The sequence below is a fragment of the Cryptococcus neoformans genome, assembly GCF_000091045.1.
Source record: "Cryptococcus neoformans var. neoformans JEC21 chromosome 6 sequence".
Lineage (NCBI taxonomy): Eukaryota > Fungi > Basidiomycota > Tremellomycetes > Tremellales > Cryptococcaceae > Cryptococcus > Cryptococcus deneoformans.
In genome coordinates, this window is record NC_006691.1 from 60242 (window position 1) to 84334 (window position 24093).

Sequence of the window (24093 nt, forward strand, 5' to 3'; positions counted from 1 at the left end):
CCAAACGCGTCGAACGCGTTATTTATAGGTATTCTAGCCTAATAAAATAGTGCCGCTTCGGGTTTATATTTAAGCCTTGGTTTTGGTGGTTGTTTTTTTATTTGCTACTGGCTTCGTGCAAGTCTTGGTCACCCTCTCTCACCATCATTGGTATACTCTCGCAGAGTTCTTTTTGCGATGTCACTTTCATATCTCCCCCTATTCAACATCTTTCCTACCTTAAGCTTGGGATTAGTGAAAGAACCGACAATGTTTTTACGGACAACTGTACAGTTTCAACCGTTTCAATACGCGCCCCCGCAGGTCGTCAGTAATGACATAGTCTGCGCCCCAACCTATCAATCAACGGTCGCGAACGTAGACGATGCTACGCTTAATGATGAAATGTCAGTGGTTTCAAGGAATTTGATAAATACTCCATGCCCGCCTGAGGACCTGGTGGTAAGTTCCTTCATAGTAATTTTCGCTAGGCGATTTCGCTGATAACAAATAAACCGTAATAGATTATTGAAAGGACCAGGCAAGTCCCCGGAGGCAGGGACGTTGCTTATTTAAAAAGTATTGGATTGAAGTTGGATAATGCGCAAGGGGCAAACGCAGCTCATCAGCCGCAACGGTCTTCTGTTGCAGACACCAATGCCTTGTTTTTCGCCCCTGGCAATCACGCCCAATCTTCCTTTCCAGTTTCTCTGGCCAGAAATCCCAGTGAAGCAAGCGAGGCTACCGCCAACAACCCAGTAAATCCTCTTCCAGCTTCTCCTCCGTGGCCTCCTCTAGAATCACCTGTGAGTCCGGCATGCTACTTTCATATCATCAGACGCTCAGCTGATATAGTATGCCAGGACAGGTCATCGGCATCCATCCCTGATGACTGGGAGCTTACCCATTCAAAAAGAGTAGATGATATGATGAAAAAGCTCTACCAGAGGAGTAATCGGAGTCTTCCACAATTCCCTCCCCATTTGGAGGCTTTCACATGTATATCGCCGCTCTCTTCCCTCTCACCTTCTTCCAACCATTCAAACTTCACCCCTACCCCACTCATACCTTCGACTGTGCCTAGCAACCCACAAACAGCCTCATCCCAAAGTTTACCGTTGCCGAGCGTCTTTCTCTCCCCTACTTGGTCCACTATAACGACTCGAGACAATTCGCAAGGACTACGCGAAACTCGCTCTGCTCCCAACCTTCCTGCTATATCCTCTATGCGAGTCTCTACACCATCGTCAAAAACCAATTTTAACACTACGGCAAGGGCAGGTGAGCCAGCAGAGCTGGTATCTGAGAAAGGACAGGATACAATGTCCGACGTTAGGAGTAGACGTGGCGATGACTCAATGACTTTGCGGCGACTTGCTGATGTAATCGAATCTGCACAGCGATACGTCAAACAGCACGAACAGAAGAAGCCGCTTCACTTCCTTTCCGTTCGAACTGTTCCCCAAATTGCAGTACAAAAACCTGCTCCTTCTGACTCGTCACGACAGCCGAGGGACTTCCAGACAAACCAACGATTCCACTTTGGTACACCATCAATCCCAATCCCGACTTTTCACTCATCAACCTTCAATCCACAAAAATTGCCGTCCTCAGGCCCTTTTCGTGTATCCAAATCATCGAGCGATGTTGCCCGTCTCAACTCTTCTCCATACGTCGCTTCTACTCGAAGTCGCCCTTGGTCCCCACCCAACTCTCCTCCTTCCAACCAAAACTTAAAGTTAGATATGACCAGTCCGACTCGGCTTCGGACGGGCAAGTCAACTTCGAGTTTCATCCGGTCCGGACCTATCGTACACGAGCCGCCAGGGACGGGAAGAAGTGAATATCAATCCCCTTTGAAGCTTCGAACTCCCATCATACCGCGACAGACACCTGATTGGGCACCGGAACCGTTTCTCCGGTTGCGCCATACCCCATCCAACCTGCCGCTTTCCCATGCCAGCTTTGCGAATTCTCATCGAACACCGCCTATCATACTCGAGCCACCATATCTCACTGGGACCAACCAAGCTTTTCCTTCCACGTTTATGCCACAGCATACGATTAAGCCTACTTCTATCCCCACCACGACTTCTTCTTCTACCACTGTTATCATTAAGGTACCCTCTGACAATCTTACAGCAGCCGATGCACCTAGAGCTAACGACGCCCTACAATCTCCGGTCATCCTCCGAAAAACATCACCGGTAGAACCGAAAACATCGCGTACAAGCCTATCCACAGCCGCCGTTCAGAAAAGTAGGAACCCTATCAGGAAAAAGGTTAGCACGGCATTCAATAAAGCGAAAAGCCATTATTCGAAGCTCCTCAAGAAACCGTAATAGCTGTTCAAAAGGGATGAAATGGGGTGTGAGACAAAGGACGGAAGGGAAGATGGGAAGCCAAGTGAAATGTACAAGGAGTGACAGTGAAAGAAGAAGGGAAAAAGGGAGATGAAGAATGGGCGAGAAAGGAAACAAGGAAAACGGACGAGATGATGAGAACCCGAACCAGGAAATCGCAAAAGGAAACGACAAAGTAGAACTGTCTACCGCGGAGGCACATACAGGTACTTGTACAATGTCAAGTAACTATAGGAACCGACTTTCTTACTGGGTACTCACTGGGATCATTCCGAGGGCACGTACGTGGAAATATAGGCACGGCGAAATCAAAAATTCTTTTACCATCTCCAATTTCGACATCAGAAATATCATCCTCGTCTTTGCGCGAAAAGTTTGTCCGGCCTTGCCGGCCCAACCGACTGATATTTTCGATAGACTTAAACAAGAAACCGACATCTGCCTGACAATCTCGAATGCACAGCGGGCCAAAAGATTGGAACTGCAACACTTTACGCCCTTCTCAATGATGTTGGGCAAAGTTTCCTCAGGCCTCTCAACGTCGATCTGTGAGAGAAGGACGGCTTGGGTTGGATACCAGGGTCGTAGCCCTGGTCCCATGACGTCCTACATTTTCTTTTATTAGGAGCGTTGTATAAGTAGGGGAAGTGACTATTATGTCAGTAATTTACCGCAATAGGGAAAGAGGGCTTGTTCTACCCTCGTTCGGTAAAAGAAGATCCATGAGCAGCGCAACTAACAGCTATGTATGTACTTTGAATCTACCATGCGCTAGTAGGCATCTACCCCAATGGGACGGTAGTTACTGTCACAAGCTTTGGATCGTATCTCAATGCTATAACTATAGGATAGCTAAGGCAGTTGGGTCGGAGCTTCGTTGGGGGAACCTATAAACATTCATTCCCTCTACACCACGTCCTCCTACTCTGTTGTAGCACTCTCTTCCATCATTGGTACCTATAGGCTCTTTTCGAAGACCGCCTTGTGAAGCGTCCTGATTTTTTGATGCATTTTGTGGATCAAAGGCTTGCCCGGGAGGAACTTGGTTGGCATCACCGGGTAAAGATGAGGATTGGCCGACGGGGAGAGAGCGTCGAGGGATCGAGATGTCACCAGGGACGAAATCATCGAAAGGGGCTATGAATGGAGAGGCAGGGGCACCGACATCGTGTACTGCACCAAAAGATGAGGATATTAGTTGACTGACGACCTCCTCGGAGAACTCCAAGTTGATGCGGTGATTGAGCCAGGTCCTATACTGCATCGTGCGCCCACCTCGAGGGATTAACACACTTCGACAGCGCGCAACCGCTTTTGAGGCTATGACGACCATAGGTTAACCCGTTGTTTCAGCTCCACAGCTCATATCCATCTTCCGGGCACTCGCCAAGTTCACTTCTGGTCCTATAGATGCTGCTTCGACGACATCGTTTGTCCTACGATAAGAATTGTCGAACGGCCTAGAATGGGGTAGGAAGCTTTTCAGTCAAGTCCTCAACTGGGAAGCCAGGTGCACGCCTAGTTCTCACCTGGATACCCTGGGATTACTACTTCGCGACATTTTTACTGAAAAAAGATTCTAGACAGGGTCGACGATTGACGTAAATCGCTGAGTCATCGCCACTTTTCAGCTTCATCATCATCCCATATTTTGTGAGAATTCCAACTTACAATATGCAGCTTGTACTCGGAGATGAGCTTACGGACAGGGGCGTCGAGATGGAGATGCTTATGTGGAAGATTGAAGACAAACGGAGAAGTATGCATAGTGGCGATCGGTGGAAAGGATTTTCGCTGCTGACAGCAACATGTCTGATTGAGTGCACAGTTGAATGGCCATAGGGCATCCATGCAGCGTGCATCTGCGTCGGTGCTCAACCGGAACAACGACGGACCGACCGACCGGCCGACGGAAGCTGCGTGGTGGCTGTACTTGAACCAAACAACGGGGGCCAGCCTATCGGAGACGAACCAATGTCCGTCAAGGGGCTTGTGTCGAGCCTAGGACAGGTCCACAAAGTTCCCACAATTGCACTACCTATTACGACTCATTGGACTGCGACCTAAACATATATCACAGAGTAATACCATGCCCCGCACACGGAGCCAGACCGTCGCGTTGAAAAACAAGGCCGCCTCGCTCGACCGTCTCCCCATCGAACTCCAAACAAAAATTATCACCCACCTCAAAGATATTGACCCCAAAAGCCTTCTCGTTCTGGCGCGAGTGTCCAAATCATTGTACTACCAGTGCATTGATCACATTTACTACGAAGTCAAGTTGAAACGCTCTAACCGAAAACAATTTTTCAGGGGCCTCAACAGCGGCCGATTTCTTCGAGAAGGAGAATTCAAGCGTTGGTACAAAAAACCACACCAACAGCCCTTGTTCGGACAAAGCGTGATTTTAAGACGCCTTCTCTTACTTGACAAAGTCCATCGAATTATCATTGCGGATGGTCCTGCCTTGGAGAAAACCTTCGATATAGCTATCAGTGCAGCTATAAAACATTCTTTTGTTTCCTATTCATTGTACCAGGACATTGAACCGCAACCTCTGTTTCGAAACTTAGGTCAAGGCAAGAAAGGCCTGCCATGTATGATATGGAAGGAAGGTGCTATGGATCACTTTGACGATTTGATTCAAGACAGTTACCTCGAGGACTGGGAATACGCGGAGCTACACGACGAATCTGCGTCGGAAGGCAGTAACAACTTAGCGAGGGAAAGACTTGATGATTTGTATGATCTCAGTCTGTGCCAGCCCGGTACTCCCTTCTGTCTTCATTTACCGGATAGTTGGTGTCATGACTCCCAAAAATTTCTCGACGGCATCTTCAAACGCAACGCTCTCAAAACCCTCGCAATGCATAATGTTAAACTTTGTGACTGGAGGTTCGGTAAATCCAGTGGGTATTACACCCCGGATGAAATGCATTTGTTCTTGCTAGCCCAAGGACTGCCGAAAGATACCTATGAACGACCGCTTCCTCATCGTGAGGCCCTGGGTAAATTCTTATCGTAAATATTCAATTCCTGCTGGGGAGGTATCAGAATGGTTCAAACCTGACAAATTTTTTTCTAGCCATTTCTCTCCGGAAGATACACGCTGTAAGATTCACATCTACAATTATGCTCGCAAGGGTGCGGAAAGTGAAGAAGATGTCAAACGGAAGGTTTTAATGGTCTGCCGCCGTGAATACGCAAGGAAAAGAGAATTTAGTCTCCTTTATGGGAATGAAGAAGCAGACGAAGAACCGAGCGACGGGTGTCCTTTCCGGGGAGAGTTAGTGATACATTTTGAAAAGGCGGTCTGCAAATTTTGTGGGTGTCATTAGGTGCCCGTCGGAGCAAATGAGGGAAAGAAATAATCAGCAGTTCTGGTGCGTCGTCAAGCCTTCTGGGGATAGGTTGTGAAAGATGTTCATGGCTTACTGTTCACATAGATTTTACTTAGGTTTGACGGCTAATGGAAGTTAGCTAAGGCATTCAAAAAAGAGCCCAGAGGGGGTCTCTTCTTTGCCACAAATAGGGCATTAACGAAGGAGAAAGGCTTGAATCTTATATATTAGAGGAGATTGATGGAGCTCTAGATTCCACAGGGATTTACATGCGAAGGATGGTTGAAGGGCTAATCGTATGCAACACATCCACCGAGTCAATTATAATTATACCAAAGTCGAACCACCCATCTCCACGTGGTCGTCCGCCTTAGTGAGATACTTAACCGAGGGCACTTCAGCCTAATAATCTTCTGGATTGTTAATTAATTAAGGTGTTGCGGCGGTCCCCGAAGCATATGCCAAGCCAAAGAAATGGCTCGTGGTTATTCACCTCATATTCAGAAAAGGCCTCGCGGATGATTACACGGAGATTGTTCCCCAGTCCAGATTCCGCAGGAAAGCTATCCTCTGGTCGACAACGAAGTCTACCCGCAATCTCATCCTATCCAATCTGTTTTCACCATTAACATATTGAAAGGTTTATTTTCATCAGCACAGGGGTACTACTACAAGGCGATAAGCACAACCACAAACGACACCTTGAGATCTCATCCCTCCAACCGCAGCCGCTCTCTCTCTTCAAAAGACCACGCCCGCTTAACGTTCACCACAATGGACATGTCAGGAATGGACGGGATGGATGATAGTGGGTATTTCATTTTTGCGTGCCCCGACTCACCTAACTCTTGATAGTGTCCTCTACATCCTCCAACATGTCTATGAGCATGAAGATGTATTTTCATGGTACAATAGGAGGTGACAGTACGTTATACTCGCGAATCAAGCGATCCCGCTACTGACACCATCTGTCTAGTGCTCTGGTTTGCATCTTGGATGCCATCTTCGGCAGGAGCAACTGTCGGAGTCTGCATTGGTCTTTTCATACTTGCCATCTTTGAGCGATATTTAGTTGCTTTCAGACGAGCATGCGATGCCGCTTGGAGAAGAGGGTAAGTCGAGTTTCGCCCCGATTTCGTAGACTTCTACCGAAAACGTCCGCTAACGCAAACTCAGCCAAGTGGGGTACGTACGTCCTTGCTCCAACGGCCCTCTCATCTCCTCATCCGGCAAATCAACTTCTCTCCCACCTCCCGTCCTCTTCAACCGACGTTCATCCACGAAAAAGGAGAAAGACGTCTACAACCCCCTTACCCCATCTGATTACGCCCTTGAATCAAACCAAGATGGTTCAGTCGAACCTGCTACCCCTTATACTCCTTTCATCCATGCTTTGCGTGAGAGTCAAGAGGGTAGTTCCGCTCCGTCCTACGCACATTCACAGCAAGGTCAAGCCCAAGCACAAGAACCGGGAATGGGATGTAATCCTTGTGCGGAGGGGAGGGTAGCAGAGATTGAGAGATGCAAGGAGAAGGCTGTCGAGACGGGTTTAGCTCATAGCCACTTACCGAAAGCTGTAAGGAGGAGTCTTGATCCAGGACGGGAAGGTAGGTGGAGTAGACCATTTCGGCTGGCGGTGGATGTTCCGAGAGGACTGTTGCAGGCTCTTCAGACGTTGATTCACTATCTCCTCATGTAAGTCTTCTTCTCGGGTTGACGTTTGACGAGTAAGGATTGACGGTTCTGGCAGGTTGGTCGTGATGACGTTTAATATTTGGTGGATGATCTCTGTTGTGATAGGCAGCGGTGTTGGGGAAATGCTGTTTGGAAGATTTGGGTCAAGCCATGTGGGGCATTAGGGGGTAGGGGGTTGCACGTGTATGCATGTTTATATGAATGTATGTATATTTCTATTTTGCGGCTGTCGTGCTTCATCGTTCCATGTCGTTATTGTGACTGGCTCTGTTGTTCAAAGCTTCAGTCACGATATGCGTACGATACTGCTTTTCGCTCGTTGAACTCTCACTCAAGCAGTCCGTATATCCCTAACACATCTTCACTCAGTTCTACAAAGTCGATATACTCCTCCGCAAAGTCGTTCCAGGTAACATTCTCAATCCTTGACATAAACCTCGGCGGTTCCGGGCTCTCCGAATATAATCGCGCAAACAATGCTTCCGCTTCCTCCGCCTGAGACATATATATCTCCATCTTATTCACCACAGGTCCCAGCGCAATGCTGGCAGACGTCTTTGCTTTGTACACTACATTATCAAGCGCTACCGCGCTCTTCCATACCCCACACACTAGGGACATCAGGTCCTCATCCTCCCATCGGGGACATTTGGTATCATAGGGTGCGTTGATAAGGGAGATGATAATTCGGATACGGCTGTAGGGCCAAATAAACGGTAGCTGCATGATTGCGCTTCGGAGCGGCACTTGGTTGTTGGATGGGGTGTGAAAAATGACTGTTGTCATTTGCGGACGACACTCTGCGATTCGTCGAAGTTCATCTAGGACGTAATGATACCTTGCCCTTCCATCAAAGAGTACATGAGCGACCGTTTCTTGGAAGCTGGAGGGGAGGAGACGGATGAGAGTGTTGTCCACGTTTTGAGAAGTATAGCATACCGAGTATCTGTTCAAGAATTGGCTATTGACGACTTCCCAATCGTACTCCAACCGTTTGACATTTGAAAACAAGTTCTTCACTGGCCATTCTAGGGCGGCGATAGGATCAGGACAACTTGAAATATTGAAATGAGTGGAAACCACGGCGCTCTCCATGCTCCGTATGAGCAGAATTCGTGTACGGGACAGTGCCTCAGCAGTGCGGAGCCATGCTTCAACAGTACTGTGCTGGCTAAGACTGTGGAAAAGCTTGTGGCAGACGGTGACGGTGTGGTAGAGGGTGGGTATGGTGTGCTTATAATAATATTTGGAGAGCGTCAGGGTTTTTAGGGGCGCGATGAGGGAGAGCTGGTGGAGGATAAGATGGGCGACGGGATAGAGGGTCTCGAAGACAGGTTCTTCAGATGTGGTAAATGCTTGAGACATGGCATAGATAGGTATAGATAGATGTTAATGAGTGGACTCAAGCGAATATATGCTACTGGGCATCAGTTACCTGTATTGCTAATCTAGAGAAACGAATACAAACCGACCGAGATGGAAGTGACGTACGGAAAAAGCTGCTTGAGACAGTATGGTTAAATCACCAGTTGATTGGGTGCTTTGTGGCAGGGATCGTAGAGTAGTAAAGCCATAGATAGGCTGCGCCACTTACTTCCCTAGTACAAATCCAGCTTCGAGCAATCCTAGCTCAATCAGATGCTCACTGAAGTCAGATTGCGGACGAGCGACGGAGGAGAACCAAGCCGTCAAAGTGCGTGAGCATAAACAATCTCGGCCGACGGCTGTGGAGGCGTGTTCGGAGTTCTTTTGAGCTCCGATATCTGAAAGGACCGTTTGCATCTTGTTTGAAGTCCGTCGGACTCTATGCATGCCTCCGTCGTCACGTCGAAAGTTTAACAAGAATCGGTTTGTCGTTTTCGTCGTCTTAGGGTTGAAGATGCTTCGAATAACAACTTGTAAGGGGAAGTTTATGCCTAGATGCTGAACGTATAAGGCTTCCGGACATTCCTTCTTTTGGACAGTCTCCCTCATTCACATATTTATACCTCTATTCTGCTTGCATGCCTCTTCCTTTCTCTACCACTAATAGTTCAAGAAGGCACGGTCTATTTAGACTATGATGATGATTAATTATTCGCTGCTTCCACCTGGGATTACTTGGAAAATCTGATAAATTAAAGGGCAGAAGCATAGACGATACATTTGTCAATTGTCGACTAACAGAGGGCACCCAAAAGCATGATGAACAAATATCCCCCACGACCTGTATACCGCGGAATAGCGAAAGACGATTTAGAAAGTAAATGATAGGGAGGACGGAAGATAGATTATTAAACAACTATAATTCTATAGATAAAGACATATATAAAACAGGCACAACTCTTTCCAGCTTTCCCTTGTAATACCCTAGCTTACTGGAATCTTGATTGCCACTCGGCCGACATCTGTATGATATTTTGGACGCCAGTAGCACAATAAGTTCTTTCTGATAATGATCGAGTGGTCCAAGCTCTTTGCGACCTCAACACACCAGACTAACATCATTTGTAAGCGCTATTCCTTTATTATCGATATTCCAAAGACTATGACTCACCTGCTGAGCAGTGAAGTTTCGACAGTCCCGATCAAACACTCCCTTCTGCTCCTCCATCCCATCCAATAATGCTTCAAGATCATGCAATGGTCCTTCCAAACCCTCCACGGCCATAATCGCTTGCACCTCCCTTTTACTCCTTCCTCTCCTACTTGAAGCATTTTCACTCACATGCTGCCTCATGTTATCCTGCATCGTTTCAATAATCCTCTTGGTCTCCCGCAAAATCCGGTCTGCTTGGACGTAGTTTTTACGTGAGGCAATGAGGAGAGCGCGGGTAAGCATGTCAGAGGCAAGAAGCTCCATACGTCGGCGAAGAATGGCAGGGTCGGCCGGGGATGTGGATGATGGGGTACGCGGAATGACAGCGACGGTGAGAAGTTGAGGATGGGGGAGACGGAAAACAGAGCGGCCAGCAGCGGGATCTCGGAAGGCCAAGTCAACTTCACATATCGGAACTTCGTCAATAGCCTCGTCATAACTCGAATGGGCGACAGAAAGCATGTCAATACCCAAGTTGGAACTCGGCGCTCGTCGAGGAGATCCTCCTCGTTGACTCGCAGGATCGGAGCCATCTCCCGACTCATTTGACCCTTCATCAGAATATTTTTGAGACTCATCTCTATTCTCCAGCTCGAGCTCAATAAGGATCTCCCTAGAGTCGCCATATCTCAACACTTGCAGTTCAATATCAATATCCTTGCCTGTTCCAGTGACCACCGCTTGCGTTGTGCCCTGTACTCTCATGATTCTAAAGTCATTCTCCACACAAGATACATGGACCTTGGCATTGTCCATCGCAACATTCATCATCCCACCTACGATGCCGGCCAAAGTCTCACGCAAGTGGTACCACTCCTTTACAAACGAGTAAGTACCGAGAGTATGGTTGGTAACGATCCAGAGAGGTGAAGGGTCGTGCGACCTGCCATAACCTACAGCATGGACCAGGATATTGGCAGCATCAAGACGAGCGGCCACGAGATCCATTTGAGTTCGCTTGATGATATCGGTAGTATCGCTGACGATCACCATGCTCGAAATGGGGTTTTTGGCTTTACGCTGCAACACAACGTCGAGACCAACGTTCATAGCCGTAACCACATCCAGCTTCTCATCACTCCCTACTGAAACTTCAAACTCATCCTTCTCCAGCTTTCCGGTACCAAGAGTCTCCACAAACGTTTCAAGACGTTTCCGACTCTCGTACCTTGTAGTAGACAGGAAGGGCGTTTTGCGCAAGGTACCATTCACGCCCATCTCACATGAGACTAATGAAATACGGTCTTTCGGTCCAAGAAGAGCGAGCAAAAACTCGAGGGAAGACCGCATGAGCTTAATTTTAAGGGGAATACTCTGTCCAGGGGTAAACGCAGGAAGAGATAGCACAAGGACAAGATCGATAGGAGTATGTATAGGGGCAAGTGGTACGTTATATGCAAGGTCGCCTGATGATTGGTCTTTGGGGGATACGGGCGTAAAGTTGGAAGTAGCAGGTGTGATAGTGTAGGATGCTGACGTAGGACTTGTCAAGTCGGAGAAGCTGATGGCTAACCCACTGGAAGTGCTCCGGGGAGCACCAGAACCAAGAATCTTCCCCGCTCTTTCCTTGAGACCCCCGTTATCCTCGATCAACCTATTTATAGTCGCCCTCCAAGTCTCGTGACTTCCCCTATCTTTGAAAGTAAGAATGAATGACTCAAGCGATTTGTCCTCCATAAGAATCACAAGATTGAGCTCTGACGGAGTGGATTGATCTAAGACTCGAGAGACATGACGGAGATATATCCTGCCCTTGAGTTTGAGCACAGATTTTGACGAATGCCCCGAGTGATCACTGCGCATGGAATTGGATGAAGAGAACATCTGTCTAAAGCCCGACTTCTTCTCCTCGGCCGCGCAGACGAGCGCATCTTGAAAGAGGTAGACCTGGAAGTCGCGCGTGAGGGATCCTTTGCGCACAGTGAGGATGTCAAACAGTCGGAGTTGACCGAGAGAGTCTACACTAAGCTGCTTCAGGTCTACCACCCGGTTCTTTAAGTCTTGGAGAACGTGTGCGAAAGGATCGGATGTATTGAATTCTCTCAGGGATGGGCTGGTAGCGAGTTCTCGAGCAGAAGTAGGAGATGGAGATGGTTGAGGTGAAAATCGTCCTTCGTCGAGCTGACGAGTGGCAGCAGGGTATTTGCCCCTATCGGGTGCTGGAGGGACGTCAATGATGACCATCGCAGTGATCATCTGCTTGCCCTTTCGGTTCTTGGAGATGGTGCTGAACTCAGATTTGATGGAAAGAGTAGGAACAATGACCTTGGGTAGCTGGCCGTTGGATACGGAAGGGCGCGAGTTGTCGATGGGATCATCAGCGGTCGGGTCTGGAGGGGTAAGAGGAGTGATACCACGACCACTTGTTCCACGGATAGATGGTGCTGGGCGAGAAGACTTGCCCGATTGACCCATAATGGCAGAAAGTTCTATTTTGCATGTCAGCTTAGTCCTTTAATAGACAGATAAAGAGTCACTCACTGTCTTTCTTTGCCGCGCCATCTGCAAGCTTCATCGGTTGACGGCAAACACCACATACGCCCAAAACTTTTCTTGATCCTTCTGGTGGAACCTCACCGTAAACATGAGTGAAACATTCCTGACGGACGTCTTATCAGCAACTGTTTAAGCTCAGATCTCTTGCCGACTTACTTCATGTAGAGCGTGCCCGCATTCAGGAACAATAGGTGGCTTCTCACCAGGTAATCTATAAGTGAAACCCATAGGCTCCACGCAGACAGGACATGTTACATCTCCATCTCTGTCATCTTCTGTTGACACGAGAGCCAATTGCTGGACCGATTGTGTCATTTTGTAGGTCCCTGCGAGGTTCGGTGATGATCTCGAGCTGTTGATCACAGAAGAGTCAAAACGCTCAAGTCGACGAGGTGCTTGGGGAGAAAGGAAAGTTTCCTTTGCCGTTGGCAGTGAGGCGGGTTGGGAAAAGGATGCAAATGGATGAGATGATTGAGAAGACTGCTTGGAATGGGCAGAGTTGATGGTTTCGTGTTGAGAGTTAGAACGTTCGCGGGAAAAATAGTTGGAAGTAGGCTTGCTTCTGTTGACAGAATTGGTCGACGCGGACTGTGTGAGAGGGGATCGACGTTTCACGTCAAGAGGCTTGGTAATAAACTCGTCTCTGATCTCTTCGATAACGGTGTTGTCTTCCTCCACAACGGTCGCGATGGCAGATCGCTCGGCAATATGCCACTGTTGGTGGCTTGGTAATGAAGAACCAACAGTAGTGTAGGAGCACACTGAACTACCGCTAGACCCAGAAGCTGCGGTCGACCTCGAGTTGGGAGAAGCGATGGATGAGTTGGCGTAGGACTGCGGAGGCGAGATAGCGATGGTATCGGCGGTGTCGTTTTGGGACGAGAAGGACGAGGGAAAGGTCCGTGTGGAATAGGGCACGGAGGGTTGCAGTCTGTGCTGGGAGGGCTGCGAGCTCGGTGGCAAAGGTATGGGAGAAGAGCCTAAAGGCAAGAGGATGGTCAGTAATGAAAGGGATGAATAACAATTGATGGACGGGTAGGTGCTTTGAAGGATCGAAGTGGAAATGCAAGTGTGGAATGTATAGGGAGGAATGAGATGTGTATGAGGAACGAGATGCGTATGTATCCAAACAATAAGCAAACAATAACAAACGTACCTTGCCATCCCCTGGGCATCGCGCTATGTAGCAACTTAACCTGCGGGTCGCTATTGTTCTCTACAGCTGGCAAAGATGTACTTTGAAAATCGCCTATTGTCCTCTGAGATGCGTGATGTTTGTCGACAACCGCCGATACTGTCTCTGGAGACAACAACTTCAGCAATTTTTTGTTTGCGGAAGGAGGTGTATGTGTGTTTGGGGCGGTTGGTGTATTCGGCGTGAGCAGGATCGGTGGCAAAAGCGAGGACGGCAAGGACGGAGATGTGTCGGTGATGGGCGTCTGAGGAGGGAGACAGCTTTCCTGACTGGATTGTGAGTCTGCAGAAGGAGGTGTCGATGGCAGACCTCGAGATGGCGAGCGGGCGTAAGTCTTTCTTCCCTCCTCGCCCTCAGAATCGGAGCTGCTGCTGTCCCCCTCCCCGCCTTCCTTGGGTAAAAGGAGCAACGGAGGTCCTAACCCGGCTAGACCGCGCACAGACTTTCTTCTTCGATTGCCGTTACTTGGAGGCCTGGGAAATCGTGGAAGCGTACCCAAATCACCCCATTCTTCTGCTGTAGACATTGTTGGTGAGCTGGGTCCAATGAACGACCTCTCTCCACTATCCTGTGGACGCTGGACAATGCTGCCCAAACTTTGCCCCTCACCATCTCGTCTATCTCCGCCACTAACCTTGCATGCCTCGTCTTTAGCCAGTACTGAAGTTCGTGACGACCCCCGCTTGGCGTTGCTACTCTCTCTCGAACTTAGAGACAACGCCCTCCTCAATCCTCGCCAAGGACTACCAGGCTCCCGGCCGTTCGATCTGGTGGGGGAGACGGGTGTGTGAGGAGAAGCAGGTGGGCTCTCGCCATTATTGATGGCAGATTCACATGGGCCAAAGGGGGATGCTCGGGGCATGCTGATGGTGCTGATGATGGATGACGATGTGTTTGATCGGCGTACAGTTGAAGGTGATGAAAGTGACGGAGCTGAAGATCGCCGTTTCCGGATGCTTTTTGTCCGAGCCCGCTTTGCCTGGGCGATGAGAGCTTGTGCTGAAAGTGCCGTAGTGGTGGGATCGTTTGAAGAATAAGAGGCGCTAGCGTGAAGAGCTTGTGCGGTCTCGATAGACGGCGTAAAGTCAAGATAGCTGACGCTCAGACGATGTTTCTGGCGATGGCGATGGCCGATAGCAGTAAGAGGTAAGGGAGGGTGACGGAAAGTGGGAGGCGGCTCGTGCACACTGGATGGAAAGGGAGGTTGAAATTTTTTGGGTGTGTTGCTTGTGTGTGAAGGGTGTGTGGGAGGAAAAATGAAAATCAATGATGAATCTGAACTCTGAGTGGTCAAAGACGCTTGGCTGCTTGTCGCAAACTCTCTTGAACTGATCAAAAGAACCAAAGACGTAAGCACTCGGTTCATGTTGACCCGGACCCTTAAGAGGAAAAGAAGACGTACCCTTCTTCAGAGCCCGAGCAAACACCGCTATCGGTTTCAAACGATATCATTATAGTCTCCTTACCATATATCCCGACTTCTTCTTCTTGAGAGACCTCCTCTATTGAAGATGACGGAGAGCCAGAGTCGTTTCCATTTACCATCTGTGGTATGTTGACAGGCCAGATCATTCTTCAGGATCTCTCCAAGTATAGAGACAAAGAGTAAGGATCGAGAGAAGGGTCGGAAAAGACGATTGTTCGAAGAACAAAAAGACCCTTTCAAAAGTAGGCAGTTCAAGCCCTACAACAAAGAAGCACGTCTTACAATGCCCCAATCTACACCGTACTCAAAATAACTTATCATTTCGAAGGGAAAGAGGAAAAATTATGTATGCGAAAAGTCAGTTGATCTATTGTCTTTTGTCTTATTGTTCGAAGTTTGCGCCAAAGCAAATGGTAGATCGGCAGTGTCAGAGAACAATAAGAACGGTGAACAGTTCGGCATTCGGATTCAGGGTCCGCAAAGCACCAAAGTGTCAATTTAAGGCACAAAAGACCAGCCATTCGCGAAGGTGATGCTTATTTTTTGCCGAAGATGATGCCAGCTGCAGCAGTAGCAGCAGGCAAAATTAAATGCGTATCTCCTCCGTGTCATTCTTCTTTCTTGTGCCTTCTGCCCTTTTGTTCTCTTGCCTGCTGTTTTTCTATATCGCTTCTCAACAAAGGTAACTACGGCTGAAAAACCAGAAGCCAGAAGTCAGAGAGGGGAAAGTATTTCGGACACCCCCCCTCCTTCTACTTTGGGTAATTTTGACAGAGCGGCCGAGAGATAACACTATGGGACCCCTGTAGGGGCATCCTCGAGTCCCTTGTGCCAGTTTTTTACGTAACTAGCTCAGATGATATTGTCGCCAAAATGTCGCGTGTGCCAGACCGCAACACGGTGTAGTGCAATGGGCCTACGGCCATGTCACATCACTTCGAGCACCCACTTATCAACATGACGGAGGTTACCGCAGGGATCAAGAGCGGAGTAGAGCCGTTGCTGAAGTGGGATACCTTATTACTTTTACTTTCTTTTACTTAGTTCACTCTGGGTACTTAGTCCATTCTAGGCTAGCTATCTATGATGTTCTCCTTAGATATAATCTATCTTCGTATATGCAGCCTTATAGGCAGACGCTTTATAGCGCAAGTACAGCAGGACTGTATCAGCAACACCAGCCAGCTCGACATGAGACCCGAGCTTAACTAATCGTTACCACTATACCACTATACCAATCTATCACCAGATACATAGGGTACTTCCATCGTATGTACTATGACCACCACAGCCAAACCTTCGGGAGGCTATATTCCCTAGCAGCCTTTACAGTCGTACAGTCCGTCATCAGCCTTGGATATCATGGGTGGAGGCCGACGGAACCTAATGGAAGCATATCCGTAGGAGACTTTAGGGGTTTACGCTACAACGGCAAAAGCAACGAGCAACAAACGCGTTTTCCCTAATAACGCGCCTCCTTTTTGCTGTCGTTTAAATACTTTTCATCCTCCTAAGAAACTTATAACGTATTCGAAAACACCATGACTTCGATTGATTTAGGCCCTTCGGATCCTCCTTCTCCCCAACTCAGTATCTGCCCACCTTCTCCTATTATCCGCGTCCCAGAGGCCGAAATATACTCGGGACATCAATCAATAGTGGCGTTTAATTTTGATGAAGGTAATATCCATGCCATGGAAGGTTCGGATTCATCGGAAGTCCCCAATATGGCTGACGAAGAGAATAGCGAGGATGACATTATCCAGGCTCCCATTGACTCCCTCAACGACGACGAGATGATCTCTACCCCTGGGCTCGACGAGCAAGCGTACCAACAATCTAAAGACGAGTGTAGAGGCGCTGTCCAGGCTTACGCCGCCTCACAAGGCTTCGCTGCTGTTGTTAGGCGGAGCAAAAGGAAGAAGCCAACGAAAACTCACAAGACGGCAGAGAATTGATACAATACTTGTGCATCTTTGGAGACGAGTATGAGGTGTGTTGCATATATTCCCAATACTTTTGTTCGCGTATGTTCCTTCCTTCTTTCTGTCTCTTTTGTAATCGTGCTGATATAAATGTTTAGTTGAAAGGCTCTATATCCCGCGTTGCCTTGAAGCTTCTTGCTGAACAGTTAAGTTTGGCCAAACGATATATGGACGATTACGCTGGAGGTGTTGATGACTTCGAACAATCACACCCGTGCAGTGGCTCTTTCACAACATCCCATGGATTGCCCTGTGCGAATGGATGATGAAACACACAGATTCCATTCAGCTGGAAGCTCCGCCCGATTCAGGCTCAGGTGTAACATTTGTCGCACATCCCTGAATGAGGAACAGTCAAGGAGGTACATTGCCTCCTTGATTGAGAGTGGAGATGTGCCAAGGAGGGTCATTGGATTACGAACACCTACTCCAAGGTGAAAGAAGATACATAAAAAGCTTTTAGTTTATATCAGCTTTGTTCGACAAAAAAGCATCTTGAAAAAGTCGCCACCGGGTTTCGGCATCGCAAACAGATGTAGAACTGGCTGGTGTGCGAAGGATGAGTCAGCAGGGCTTGAGGTGAAAGGTATATAAGACAGTAGTTTTCCGTAGTTTTAGATACCTGTCGATCCACTATTGTTGTCCTCTCCAAGTACCTTTCATCTACTTACGCTATCCTCTTCCGGCATTGGTCTGGCTGTCTGCTAAAAGAGACTCTCAGATCATTTTTGTCCCTAACCTGTTGAAGGCTATCGCCAGAAGAGGATAGTCCCCTGACAACCATGTTCATCCTAACTGGCGTCTCCGCTCTGCCGTAAGTCTCATCAAATTCCTTGATCATATTAACGAACTTGTTGGCACCCCAGATACATCTGTCATAGGCTGGATAATGTATTTGACTTACCCAAAGTAGAAGGAGGGGGAGTGTCCCAAAAAAATAGGGGTGTGTGTCCGAAATAGTTCCCGTACGGGAAAAAGAATCCAAACGATGTGGATGTGCCATTGCCGAGTTTGACAGCAAACGATAGTGAATCCGAAGACGAGGATACACTGTTGGGGGATGACGAGAATTGGAATGAGGTTTTCAGTACAATTAATATCACTGCTGAACAAAAGGCGCAGATGGAGAGACGGAAAGCGCAATTGGCCGCCATCAGGGAGATTGCCAACGGTAGTAGCGATGATGAGGGTGGGAGCGATATAATAGTAGTGATTTGGAAACGCGCGCGAAGCGACGAGCGATGGCGAGCTCCGAGCCTGGAGTGCCTTTTTTCGATGGGAGTGACAGTGATGAATATGACGAGCCCATGGTGACGCCATCGGCAATGGTGAGTGGAAGAGTCATAGGCCCAGATGAGGACGATGAGAATTAATTGAGAGAGATGCTATCTTGTCCACCCTATTGTAATCTTCTTGCAGTGCATGCACTTGTGGAGACTTTGAAAGCAAGGAACGGCTGTGAACCGTCATCATTTTGTTGCCTGTCTGGTTATCACAACACTTCCTAAACCAGACAGTTATTAATCGATCCTCTCAACACGTGTCATGGATGTCATGCCGGTCAGCGAAACCATTCGGAGCCTCAGCTTGAGGAAGATGTTGAACAGTGGAGGGATGGAAGAAGGATAGTTTAGCCTGGACGTAACAGCGAGGATCCGGACAAAGAGAGGCGGACTGATGTCACTCTTTTTTAAAAGGGACTGATCAGTGGAAAAGGAAAAGAAGTCGTACCAAGTTCGGAGGTTAGTCACACCCATAACTCCGGAGTAGAATGATAGGAACGGGTACGAATGTTCAAGATGGGGCTAGCCTTCGTTCATCGAGGAAGCGGTGTTGACAGGAGATGTACCGATATACGTCAGAGAAGACGACGACTACAGAAATGGGGGATGCTTCCATCTGGCCGAAGGACGATCGAATGGTATTGTGACGAACGATGAAAAACGACGGGAATGGAAAGGATGTGAATGGGTATTAATGTGACCAGTGGGGACGAAGCAGAAGAAGGGGTGATCCCCTGCTTCCTACCTGGGAAGAAGTAAGAACAAGAAAGGAGATACGAATGATAAAATAATATGACAACGAAGTCCAGTCTTCGAACACTTATCCGCCTTGACTTTACGTTTGCTCCCAAGTTCCAAGTTTCCACGGAAACGTAAAACGCGACGCGTCAAAAGATAAAAAGGTTCCAGATCGCCCCAAGCTCCAAGGCGCCAAGCCCCAAAGGAGAGGGAAATGGAACTACCGGAAGCAGGAATTCCCGGTCGGTCGGACGGTTTGTCGCCAGTCTCCGCGTTTTCCCTTTATTTCCCCCCCCGGCGACGCGCACATGGTGCCCCGGTGACATAAGGTTATTTTAAATCTCCCCAATTATTTTGAACCGCGAGTTCCCCGACGTCCCCAACGGATCCTGTTCCAGCAAAAAAGTCGTCGTGTCCTTCGAGCGCTTTGTGTATGCGCATACACCGCACATCAGTATTCCAGGACACTGTGCAGTGGAATGACGGTATATATATCCTCCCCCACTCCCGCTCAGCAGAGAGTGAATCGAAGTTAGCTGTACTTTGTGAGAGAACCGAGTGAGTTATCCTTTCAGAGAAGGAATGAAGAAAGCAAAAGCTAACGCGAGTTGGCAGAGAGCTAAACGAAACGGAACCCGTTATTACCGACATACAGAGCCAAAAAAGTTCAAATACATATCCGCAACCAATTCCACAACCCACAACCCATCCACTGCATTTCCAACTTGTCACATACTGCATAACCTCCCAACTACCCACTTTACATCCACACATATTGCGCTCTACGCCATTGCACCAATTTAGATTTGTGAGTGACTACCGGTAACAGTAACATTGCGGGGAACCTGACTCAGCACAGACTATCCCCGCTCTTTAGTGACTAGCCATCCATCCGTCCACAACCCATCCATCACCTATCCACCTCTTGCAGTGGAAACCACTCGTACAATACACATTTAATAACCAAAATGTCATTCAATCTCGTTCCATCTCCGCCTCGACTCTCCGGCCCATCCTCCTCCCTTGATCATACCTCGAGGCACGACGACAACTTTTCCTTTTCCGAATTCCCCGAGTTTCCCGATTTCGCATCTCGCTCCAAAAGTGGAGAAAGAAGGGAAAGCGGATCTTCATCTTGTGATAGCTGGAGTTTAGGGTCTTCGCCTACGGATGAATGTGATGCTGAGAGATCGCCAGAGCGGAAGGGGAAGAGAGTGTTGAGTGATGGTGTCGAAGACGGAAAAGCGGAAGAAGATGGTGATGGTGATGAACAGGGTATTCACAGTTCACCACTCCTCAATTCCGCGTCGCCTTCCCTCCGTCCTCGTCCGACGCTTTCACGTTTTACCTCTGATCCCGGCCGTTCTTCCGTCTCCCACTCCCAATCCCATTCCCACTCCCATACGTTTGCGCCGGTCCCACCACAGCGAGCTGTCCGCCCGAGAGGTCTTACCCCCCTCACCCCTCTCACGCCTTCCATTCCTTCCTCTTCCCATCCCACGTCCTCTGGGATCAGCCCCGCCTCATCGCACCCGCACCGACCATCTGGCCTTCCCAAATCCCAACCCCTCTCCCGCGCGCTTTTCGCGCGTATGGCCGACACACCGCACTCGGGCATGAGTCTCGGTATCGCCGCTAACGGGTCAAAAGGAAAAGGAAAAGGACAAAAGATTATCGTACCCACGAAGAGTTTTAGGACGAGTTTTACGCTGGACATGACGGCGAGTGAATTGGCTAGGCGATAAGCCCAGAGCACGAAAAGGGAAAGATTACGAATATTATGTTGGACGGACAAAAGCATGAGCGCCTGCATAAAGACTACTTTCTGGGATATTAGCAGTTTGGAAACGAAGATTTATCAGCTTCTTTTTGTGTGTACATAGCTATTCCACTCGCAATTCAGTTTATATGTAACAGAGGAGATGGAAGAGAACTAGTGTAATAGCCCCATTTGTTTTTGCTTGTAGATGTAGAATTTGCACCCCAACCAATCACTCCGGTTCAAGGAAGATTTGGGGAGTTGAGATGGATATATCATCGATATTTAAATCATCGAGGAGATGTAGAATGTGGTTTTTCACCGCAACTCGACAGCTCGATCGAGATAGCCAATATTTAACGCCAAAAGGTAGTTGAATGGTGTAAGGTGACGAGAACTGAAACAAGGAGAAAGAAGCAAACCAGCAGGTTGTAGTATAGGTTGCTGGCATATTCCGGCAACAGCAAATATTTATACGATAGCTTTTTTCTCAAAGGTCCAGTGTTGTGAAAAAAGTTCCAGCATCATCAATTTATTTGGCCATTTTGATTAAGCCGCTGTCGGAATGATGAAGACCCCGCCGGCCGTGGGTGCGGTACGAATAATTTGGAGATGGTGGAGATGATTTGTAGCGGATAATAATAGTGGTGTATGCGGGATTACGATGAAGGTGAGGATGAGGATAGGATAGGGAAGGGGGGCGCATCTCCTCGCCACCTCATTCCCTCGCCTCGTCAGTCTGCATTTTCTTCGCATACCTTCCACCATCCCCCGCCCCAAAACAGCAGAGAGGCTTCGTCGTACGTCCTCCGGTTAAGAGACCATTGGTTCTCAGGTTCATCCTGTCGGAAGTCGGCCATTCCATGTGGCTCGAATGTTGAAAGCAGGAGGAAAAGGTCTAGTGGACAATTTCAATGATTATTCCCGATGACAGGGAGGACAGCGGACAGTTGATGTTTGAGCATGATTGGGTTTGAGGCTGATTTGTGCAGCATCTGGGTGACGTGCTCGGATGACTGGATAGCTGGAAAGGTCAAGGATGGGGAGCAAGAAGACAGACACATGGTTCATTGCCTCTGTGCGTCCACATGACGGCCGTCTGTCATAAGATGGTAAATCCATCCCGAGCGAAGTGAGCACTCTGTCTCTACAAACCCACCCAGCGTTGCTGACAACGGTATAGTGTGTCTTATCCTCTTTTGCTCATACAATACATCCTTTTCATGTCGGCTCTGATGTTCGTATAGGGCTTTTGCATGGTATATCCTGTAAGCGATTGAAACTACCAGCGTAAAAAGTTCCTAATCGCTTTTGCGTGGTGATTTACACTTCGCGCAGATAAACCCAGTAAAGGAGTCACACGTTTCAGTTCAATCAGAGTCGAACGAGGGATTTGAGTGAGTCGTTCGGTGGCATGCAAGTTGCGAGTTGAGAGTTGCTAGTTGCAATCACTGACGGTTTACTGATTTAGCTTTGTGGACGAGCGCCTACTCAGAATGGGGTGTGCGAGAGATTTATAAGAACGGTCAAGGAGATGGCGGAGTGCATGTTAGCCTTGTCAGAACTTGGACATCGTTATTGGGATTATGGAACGAAGTAGGCCTCGGTAAGCGCGCACGTGCGTTGAGGGCTTCATGCGTTGCGGTATAGCATCTCCCGAGCAATTTGGCTTCGGATGGAACCATGAGATTCAACGCCCCATGGCGGATGACATGGTTCGGAATTCGGTATGTGCTCAATGTATCTCCCTCTGTATTCCCACGAGGTGTTTATCGGTAATCTCATGTAGCTGGAAAAGAAATATCGAGTATGGCGATACCGACCCGTCAGCAGATGGTGCGCTAGTCATATAACCACAGTTCACCATGCCAATTGCATGTTAACCCCGAGTTATAGGGCGTCTTTTGCTCGAAAGTGCGCGTGCAAGGGAAGAGATTGTCGCCAAGCTAGACGTTCTGTGCTACCAGGTGAGTACAACTTCCTCTTTTTCCTTCGTATCTGTCTCCTGTGTTCTCCTAATCTGATCCGATGAACTTCATTCAGTGTAATGCTGTTGTCGCACCCCAAAAACTGCGTGTGCATGTTGGTGCTCACATCCTTGCTCATCACTACCAGATGGGCATCCCAAAGACCCAAAAGCCGGTAGGTCATACAAAGTAATGTCAATTTAACCATGCTGATTGTGTTTATTAGGTGGGAAAGCATTATCCTTGTGGTTTTTGTGGTCGAGAAGGCTGCACCCTCCTCCTAAAGGCCTCCAAAAGCGGGAAAACACCTCAAGCGTCTTCTGATTGTCCAAGATTCCAGCTGTTTCAACGGCTGAGTGCCTTGAAACCAAAAGAATGCAGCAATGCGCATGTACGCCGCAAAGAGCGCTTGCCGAGACGACGGCAACTATCGAGCCTCATTTCTCAGAAGTGAGCTCGTAGCCCGAGTGAGTGTCTAATTTCCATTACAGTCTGATACTGATTGCTACAACGGTAATAGGTCCTGCAAGTCCTCAATTTGGGTCCGGCCTCCCTTAAAAAAGGGAACGGCCATTATGGGGCCCCCACCACTGCCCAAAGATCGAAGGCCACTGCGTCTTCGATCTCCACCATTATGTACGCGTCCTCGCTCGTGAGTGGGATAACGAAAATTTCACCAAGAGACTTCCACTAACCGGTTTCAACTCGCCGCTCAGGTACATTTTGTTCTCTCCGTGGCTCCGAAAATCGACAATGTCGATATAGCCTTACATGATACGGTCTATCATTCCGGCATTTTCTTTTTTCGAAGTCTGAAGGAAGTCGAACAGCAGGCCATCATAGACTTCTATGATGGGTAAGTCTACAGGTCCATGGCCTTCCTGTCTGCTTGTTTTCTCTCACTGACTTGGATGGATACCAGCCATGCTCGAGACGACCGGGGAGAAGGGGATGGGAGGATTAGCAGCATGTGGCAGGATTTGTGGAGGTGGAGGAGGTCGCAGCAGAGGAGGGGGGAGTGATGGTGGGCCGGGGGATGAAATATGTATTAATATAACCAATGTATAAATAATGCCTGCTACGAAGACGGCTTTGCTCGACATTCAAAAGTTCTCCTAGCCTGCAGTGCAGCATTGAAAAGCCAGCAGATGGTTGTTGAAATAGTGACAAGGCTACGGTAATCTAAATCAAGGTACTGCAATCCCAGTCAAGCCTAGTCACCGGTTGGGAAAGAACCCCAGGCTAGAGTGGGATTGATGGAACGTTATGTATACATATACAGGTAGAA

General features: G+C 48.4%; 7 protein-coding genes across 7 annotated transcripts; 5 read left to right on the forward strand and 2 right to left on the reverse strand.

Moving 5' to 3' along the window:
- Positions 1 to 121: 121 nt before the first annotated feature.
- CNF00195 (hypothetical protein) lies at positions 122 to 3591 on the forward strand. Its single transcript, XM_024658552.1, has 3 exons — positions 122 to 441; positions 504 to 785; positions 843 to 3591. The coding sequence occupies exons 1-3, from the start codon at positions 178 to 180 to the stop codon at positions 2319 to 2321; spliced, it is 2025 nt and encodes a 674-aa protein (XP_024514480.1). The 5' UTR covers positions 122 to 177; the 3' UTR covers positions 2322 to 3591.
- An 814-nt stretch (positions 3592 to 4405) lies between these two features.
- Positions 4406 to 5999, forward strand: CNF00200 (expressed protein). The gene is made up of 3 exons (XM_571447.2): positions 4406 to 5363; positions 5428 to 5725; positions 5789 to 5999. The coding sequence occupies exons 1-2, from the start codon at positions 4432 to 4434 to the stop codon at positions 5678 to 5680; spliced, it is 1185 nt and encodes a 394-aa protein (XP_571447.1). The 5' UTR covers positions 4406 to 4431; the 3' UTR covers positions 5681 to 5725; positions 5789 to 5999.
- Positions 6000 to 6271: 272 nt separating this feature from the next.
- On the forward strand, positions 6272 to 7580 carry CNF00210 (hypothetical protein). Its single transcript, XM_024657316.1, has 5 exons — positions 6272 to 6491; positions 6539 to 6607; positions 6660 to 6795; positions 6860 to 7378; positions 7434 to 7580. Exons 1-5 carry the CDS (start codon positions 6458 to 6460, stop codon positions 7540 to 7542), a joined length of 867 nt encoding a protein of 288 aa, XP_024513014.1. The 5' UTR covers positions 6272 to 6457; the 3' UTR covers positions 7543 to 7580.
- On the reverse strand, positions 7549 to 9033 carry CNF00220 (expressed protein). Its single transcript, XM_571292.1, has 2 exons — positions 8870 to 9033; positions 7549 to 8795 (listed from the first exon to the last, which is right to left on the reverse strand). Exon 2 carries the CDS (start codon positions 8741 to 8743, stop codon positions 7706 to 7708), a length of 1038 nt encoding a protein of 345 aa, XP_571292.1. The 5' UTR covers positions 8744 to 8795; positions 8870 to 9033; the 3' UTR covers positions 7549 to 7705.
- Positions 9034 to 9501: 468 nt separating this feature from the next.
- Positions 9502 to 15457, reverse strand: CNF00230 (conserved hypothetical protein). The gene is made up of 6 exons (XM_024657317.1): positions 15050 to 15457; positions 13609 to 14975; positions 12609 to 13432; positions 12438 to 12555; positions 9915 to 12385; positions 9502 to 9855 (listed from the first exon to the last, which is right to left on the reverse strand). Exons 1-6 carry the CDS (start codon positions 15217 to 15219, stop codon positions 9733 to 9735), a joined length of 5073 nt encoding a protein of 1690 aa, XP_024513016.1. The 5' UTR covers positions 15220 to 15457; the 3' UTR covers positions 9502 to 9732.
- A 4008-nt stretch (positions 15458 to 19465) lies between these two features.
- CNF00240 (expressed protein) lies at positions 19466 to 21133 on the forward strand. Its single transcript, XM_024657318.1, has 3 exons — positions 19466 to 19637; positions 19695 to 19887; positions 19939 to 21133. The coding sequence occupies exon 3, from the start codon at positions 20048 to 20050 to the stop codon at positions 20822 to 20824; it is 777 nt and encodes a 258-aa protein (XP_024513017.1). The 5' UTR covers positions 19466 to 19637; positions 19695 to 19887; positions 19939 to 20047; the 3' UTR covers positions 20825 to 21133.
- Positions 21134 to 21453: 320 nt separating this feature from the next.
- CNF00250 (expressed protein) lies at positions 21454 to 23881 on the forward strand. The gene is made up of 11 exons (XM_024657319.1): positions 21454 to 21970; positions 22022 to 22106; positions 22177 to 22235; positions 22310 to 22565; positions 22628 to 22674; positions 22735 to 22805; positions 22882 to 22980; positions 23032 to 23272; positions 23326 to 23457; positions 23522 to 23661; positions 23728 to 23881. Exons 8-11 carry the CDS (start codon positions 23189 to 23191, stop codon positions 23825 to 23827), a joined length of 456 nt encoding a protein of 151 aa, XP_024513083.1. The 5' UTR covers positions 21454 to 21970; positions 22022 to 22106; positions 22177 to 22235; positions 22310 to 22565; positions 22628 to 22674; positions 22735 to 22805; positions 22882 to 22980; positions 23032 to 23188; the 3' UTR covers positions 23828 to 23881.
- Positions 23882 to 24093: the final 212 nt, after the last annotated feature.